This window comes from Porites lutea, chromosome 6, assembly GCF_958299795.1.
Source record: "Porites lutea chromosome 6, jaPorLute2.1, whole genome shotgun sequence".
NCBI lineage: Eukaryota > Metazoa > Cnidaria > Anthozoa > Scleractinia > Poritidae > Porites > Porites lutea.
In genome coordinates this window covers 5665556-5671567 of record NC_133206.1, presented here as the reverse complement: position 1 = coordinate 5671567, position 6012 = coordinate 5665556, and the positions used below count along the sequence as shown (strand labels likewise).

The window sequence follows — 6012 nt, the reverse complement described above, 5'->3', positions numbered from 1 at the left end:
TGGGGCTGCACTGAAATCTCACCAAAAGTTCGTAGTGGTGCTGCTCACGGTTTCAATCTTGAGAAAAATTTGAACACATGTGTTGTTGAATATAATACATTTTCCGATATCACTGCGAAAATTGTATAGGGTTTCTTTCAGTGTCTTCGAATTATTTCCATTATCCAAACTACATTGAATAACTTTGGCTATTTTGCATTACACTGACAAACAACTTCTTAATTTCACCAAGGTATGTATCAGCGACGCCATGTGAAGTATCCCTTCTCCAGAACGCCAGTCCTGCCTGCGAAGTGTCGAGAAACGCTGCCTTAAATCAGAACAAGAAGATCTGGACCTTAAAACATGATCCAAATTCACATGGCTTTGCCTTACTGAACATGACCTCTGAGCAGCTGGGAGCTATTGCTTTGCAAGATCCCTTTATACGATACTACGCTTCGGCATATCTTCAAACCACGCAAGCAAGCAGGAAATCCTCTGCCTTGTACATAAATACAACCGCTGGTCAGGAAATCACGGAACTATCGGAATATCTGAAGTTGTCAGCGTTTTTTCAGTCGGCTCTAGAACCTGCAATTGGCGTAAGTATATTGTTTTGTTATTCAAAGACCGAGTTCAACTGCATAAAACCTTAAGTCAGATATAACTGCCAACGTCTGACATTCAGTCAAGAGTGAGCGGGGCTGAATGTCAGGTTATATGCGCAGGTGATGTAATAAATCTGATATTTGAATTTTAAAATCGCCTCAGTGACGTCAGTGTATTGCTAGAGTAAACTGATGTTTTAGCGGCCAACTTAGTTGACGCAAACAATATCGTGTTCCTTTGCTCAGTGAGAATTTTCGAATTCAAAACACTCTTTGTCCATGCAAATTCTATGCAAAGAAAGTAATGTATTGTTTTGTCAATTGCGCATGACTAGCCCACCATCGCTGTGTTCCCTGATTGTATATGTTAAATTTCCTGTCGTAAATTGTAACGGTCGTGCCATTATTACGAAACGTGGTTTTCCTTTTCTTTTGACGCGATGAAAATTAATGACAGTTAAGTCAGTATCAAAACAAAAGAAACATTCTTAGCCCAGCATCAAACTCAAGTCCTTCGACAGTGTATTCCTCCATGCAACAAGCCTTCCAGATGACACCAACACCACCACACACCGTTCAAACCTGAAAACTGAAATCCACTTTTAAATTAGTTTCCTGAGTTTCTTTCTTAACCTTGAATTACAAAATTAGAGCGGTTTACTATATGATGACCCCGTCTATTTACGGATGAGAAATAGGAAAGGCTTGTTTTTTTTTTCTTTCTATTATAAAGCGAACGTCGATCTATTTTCGAAAACGTGGTATAAGGGATAACGCCCGAGTTCAGACAGATTAGAGATGGTAGAATTTATCGCCTTGCAGTTCCCGTCCTCAAAAAAAAAAAAAAAAAACTTAAAATTTGGTCATTTCACGGCTAGGAAATGTACAAAAAAGCGTGATGCACAAGCAAAGTTGTTTTTTTTGCTTACTAAACCTATTGCTCTTTGACGCTGCCGTTGCCGTCGCCGTCGTAGTTTCGTAGGGTCCCTTTTGCCTCTTTGACGGAGACGACGAAAACTAATTTTCAATTGGGCTGTGCCGGCGGTCCAATAATCAGACAGCAAATGGACTTTGATATTTGTTACCATTAGGAGTATGCTCGGCAGCCATCACCATATGAAGCCTTCGTCGACAATAAGCCCGAGTGGATAAGCGACAAGCACTTTACTCAGCAACGCCTGGCAGGTCCCAATCCCATGTCGCTAAAGCGGGTGACAGTTCACGGACAAGGTACGTCTCTGCCTACGCGACCAATTGTAGCTCTTAAACAAAGTGTATCTTCAAATCTCTTCTCAAAGGGTAATTAATTTTCTGCGTACAGGACGTTCAAACGATGTGGGTACTCTAAAAGTTACCTTTCAGTAAAGGGATAGAGATGGAAAAATTTAATCGTCAGAATAACTCAGTGCCAATGAAGTTAGCAAATCAAATGGTAATCGGAGACTTGCTTTCAACACACTTAAACTTTATAAGGAACGTATTATAGAACATCCTATTAGGTATAAGGTACTTTCAGTTAGGTATTGTTATAAATGGAATGATCGGGGTCTATTTCTTTAAACTCGCTCAATCAATCTGACTCGGTTGTTGAAACAAAGAAGGAATTCAAAATTTATCCGTCGTCTGTAAAATCAGGTCATGTTTGATCGTTTCTCCAAGCAGGCAAGATAGATCCATCTCATCTGCCGGAGATCTCCCGCTTTTGTCCCACAACTGGAGAAAAAAAGATCTGTTTAGTTCTGTTTACCATCATAAACCCTTCATTAATCAAGCTTGACAGGTTAAAATGGCAAGATATTGGCCTCGTTCTCTTTTTTGCAAATTTCTTATTGACCACAACTGGATCGGTCATGCCCATTTGAAAACGCAAAAAACCGAGCTTGACCAATATCTTGGTCATCGTAACCTTATTCGCTTGAATTGTACAATAACACATATATTATAATGCTACCTTAATTTATTTATTTCGTGTAGAAAAGAGGCAATGCACAGTAAAAACGACTGACGGAAGATGGTGCCATTTTCCGTTTACTTATCGTGGTAAAGTCTATCATAAGTGTACAACTAAACACTATCATAGACGTTGGTGTTCAACGAGTCCGAAATATATCTCCAAAAGTAATTCTGGAAGATGGGGAAACTGTCAAGGTGACAAAAGAAACGTTGTTAATTGTTACTCTATTTTCTTTGGTTGCTACTCACTTATATTTTATAATATTTAATTTGTATTACGCCTCCCTCTTCTTTAGGTAATGAAGAACAGGGAATGGGTAAGTTCAATTTGTTTATTTTACTGGTTAGTGGTAAGTGCTAATAAATAGAGTTACAAACCAAGCAGGTGTCCCAAAATAATAGTGTGGGAGCTGAGTGCCTCATTCTACTGAGCCATACTGTTAGGGGCACCCAACGACTGCTTTCTGTAAAATAACTGTTCTGAGAAACAAATATTGCTTAAAATTTTCTATTACCTGAGGAGAGCTAAAGACTGGCTAAAAGTTCCAGATGACCGTTCCATTCATGTACAATTTTCGAAGCTTTTCTAATAAATTTGCTACAATTTTCTGAAGTTTAATTTTCACATCTCACTTCCCAAGTTAGTCTATTTTTCGTACAAAAAGGGAAACCAAAAATTTTCGGATTCAAAAATGCGATGGAGAGAGGAATCAGAAAATTTCTCACTTTCGTAATATGTCAAATTGCATCTAAAATTTTCGGGAAAATAATACTCAAGCGCTTGTAATTTCGAAAAGACGTAAGTTGCCCTAAGATGACAAAACAGATACAAATTTTATAGCGCTGCTTAGAATGCATTTCTAGAGATCTAAGCTAAAGCACTCTGGATAGCCTAAAAAGTGTTTTCAATGCATTTAGGAGGAAACCGCCGTTTTGTGCCCCTGTACTGTGCTTCTTCCTTTTCATCAAGTATGTGTTGATGCTACCAAGTATATTATTGGCTCAAAAAATGTAGTACTCTAAATATTTCTATTTCATTCTAAAGCCATGTTTGACAGGAATTTGTTTGCCTACAAATAAAAAATGTTTAATATGTCTCTTAGTCACTGAATGAGTTTTATTAGTTTGCTAAGAAGGGAACTGACTCCTCTTCACCAATTCAGCTTCAACATACGTTATTCAGCAGGGAAGGGCTGTTTGCATGGTCCAAATTATTGATCAAAAGAATATCACAAGATAACTCGGACAATTACTAGCCGGAAAATCACTAGCTGGGATGTTACTTGCCGGAGTATTATTACAGCTGTAAAACTACTAGTCAAGAGCAAAAGAGGAGCTTTTTTTTATTTTTTATTTTATTTATTTTATTATTTTTTGTTAATTTTTCCTTTATTTTTTGCACAAGCACTACAACATCTATACCAATAAAATACTACTACAAGTACACAAAATACACTTCCTACTATACATAAATAATGGCTGACACAAAGACTGTTTAGGTACAATTACTACTATAAAATAGGATATAAGTTTTTTTTTTGCATTCTAATTCTCACTACCACGGCAGAATAGCTGAAACTTTTCCCATTTACTTTCCTGATCGGCAACTTTGTTATTTGAATTCATAAGTTTCTTTTCTAACTGATGAACATAACTGACTTTATTTAAAAGAAACTGTAAAGGAAGGATAAGTACATTTGTTACGACATTCATAAATATGTTGCTTAGCTAAGACTAACATGTGATTGATAAACAAATAGTCTTCTTTCCTTTGCCAAAAACCAAAAAGTATATCGCTGTCTGAAAGGTCTCTTAAGGATATGTTTAATTGATTACTCCAAGTAATAAAGTCCGACCAGAAGCTCTTAGTACATGAACATATAATTAACAAATGCTCAAGGGATTCGCTCTCTTGTTTACAAAATGTACATAATGGTGAATTTGCTAGACCAATTTTATGAAGAAAAGAATTTGTTGTCAAGTACCTGTTTAAAATTCTATACTGGAATTCTCTGGATTTGGTGTCTATGAGAACATTACAAGACAATTTATAAATATCGTGCCAATCAAGGCATATATATAAAGAGGAGCTAGCTCGCTCACTCTTGTCACGAGTTTGTCTGGGAAAGTACTTAAAAGAAAAAAGGTTTAAAGGCTTGTTTATAGTGGAAAGTGCACTTAGCTTATCCAGCTAGTTTACAGGTACTCCACTCAAATACTTAGAAACAAATAATTTAAACATAACATAACAGGATTAAAAACCCTAACTGGCGGGAGGCAACCGGTTGGCTATTAACAATCGTAGCTGAGGATTTGAACTCGGGAAGACCGAGAACCGAACCTGGGAACGAGGGATTACGAGTCCAACGCGCTGACCACTCGGCCACGCTGCCTCCTTGTAGTCTCGACTTCATTTAAGGTTAGGGTATATATATGAGACAAGCTGTGTTCCTCAAAGTCGTCCTCTTGGTCTCCAGACTTAACACGCTCTGCGAATTTGTCCTTCCTCCTCCCTTCCTCTGCCTCTTTCATCTTACTTTGGGTACCTTTTTCTCGAGCCTTCAACTTTGCCATCTTACGTGGCCAAAATTTTACCCAAGTACTTCGTTGTTGCTCATTTCTTTACGCGCTCTTGCAAACAAAGCTCGAGCGGATGACCCCGAAATTTAAGATGTAAAAACAAGCGGGTAAGGAGGCACAATTACCATATCTTATACGAAAGCCTTTTTCCGTGCTTTCAGTTGGCGAGGACTGCAGTGTAAAGACCACAAAAGGTGAATGGTGCCATTTTCCATTTACCTATTATGGAAGGAAATATACGAAGTGCACTAAAGATGATCACATTCGACCGTGGTGCTCAACTACAAAAAACTACACAGGCAAATGGGGAAATTGCAAAGGTAAACCCCCGCGGAAGACGCATATCTTTTCCCTAGGTTTGCGCAAAAAGATGGCTCTCCATTTACGTTTTTGCTAATCTACCTAAACTTTTCACATATTAGCCAAAAATGGTTTTAAAGTACCGTGAGGTTGTGACTTTGCTGATACTTAACTTCTAAACAAGATCCCTTAAAAAGTGTCAAAAAAAAATCGTCCCTATTTATAATTTATAATTGCAGTCAGTACTGGAAAAAAATCTGCCAACCTGTAGATCGATTTCACTTTCGTGATCAGTGGCTATGCAAATTTCTGCGAACAAAAAAAAAACCTTCAGTTTACATGAGAAAAGAGTTCAGTTGCCACTTGGATTATTTTTGACACCCGATCTACTTGGTTCTATTTTTGGTGAGCTAAGTAAAATGTAAGGAAATGAAATTAAATGAAATAAAACAAATTAAAAATTAAACCGTTATCCGTAAATTAGCCATCACCTCATTGAGACAAAGACACTCTTCAACTGATTTTCATAGTTGGTTTTTGGTTCTTTGCAGGGAAAGAAGAGAAGAGAGGAGAGCAGCGTGGTAGGTAC

General features: G+C 37.6%; 1 protein-coding gene across 2 annotated transcripts in view; it reads left to right on the top strand.

Annotated features, from left to right (window-relative positions):
• The first annotated feature begins 1676 nt into the window (after positions 1 to 1676).
• LOC140940411 (polyunsaturated fatty acid 5-lipoxygenase-like) overlaps positions 1677 to 6012 on the top strand; it is a 31522-nt gene continuing 27186 nt past the window's right edge. Inside the window, exons 1-5 of one of the 2 annotated variants that reach the window (XM_073389381.1) lie at positions 1677 to 1820; positions 2565 to 2738; positions 2840 to 2860; positions 5285 to 5443; positions 5975 to 6004. In XM_073389381.1, the coding sequence (XP_073245482.1) occupies positions 1787 to 1820; positions 2565 to 2738; positions 2840 to 2860; positions 5285 to 5443; positions 5975 to 6004 (418 nt within the window). In that variant the 5' untranslated portion in view covers positions 1677 to 1786. The remainder of the gene's footprint in view (positions 1821 to 2564; positions 2739 to 2839; positions 2861 to 5284; positions 5444 to 5974; positions 6005 to 6012) is intronic. The other variant, XM_073389382.1, reaches the window with a different exon arrangement.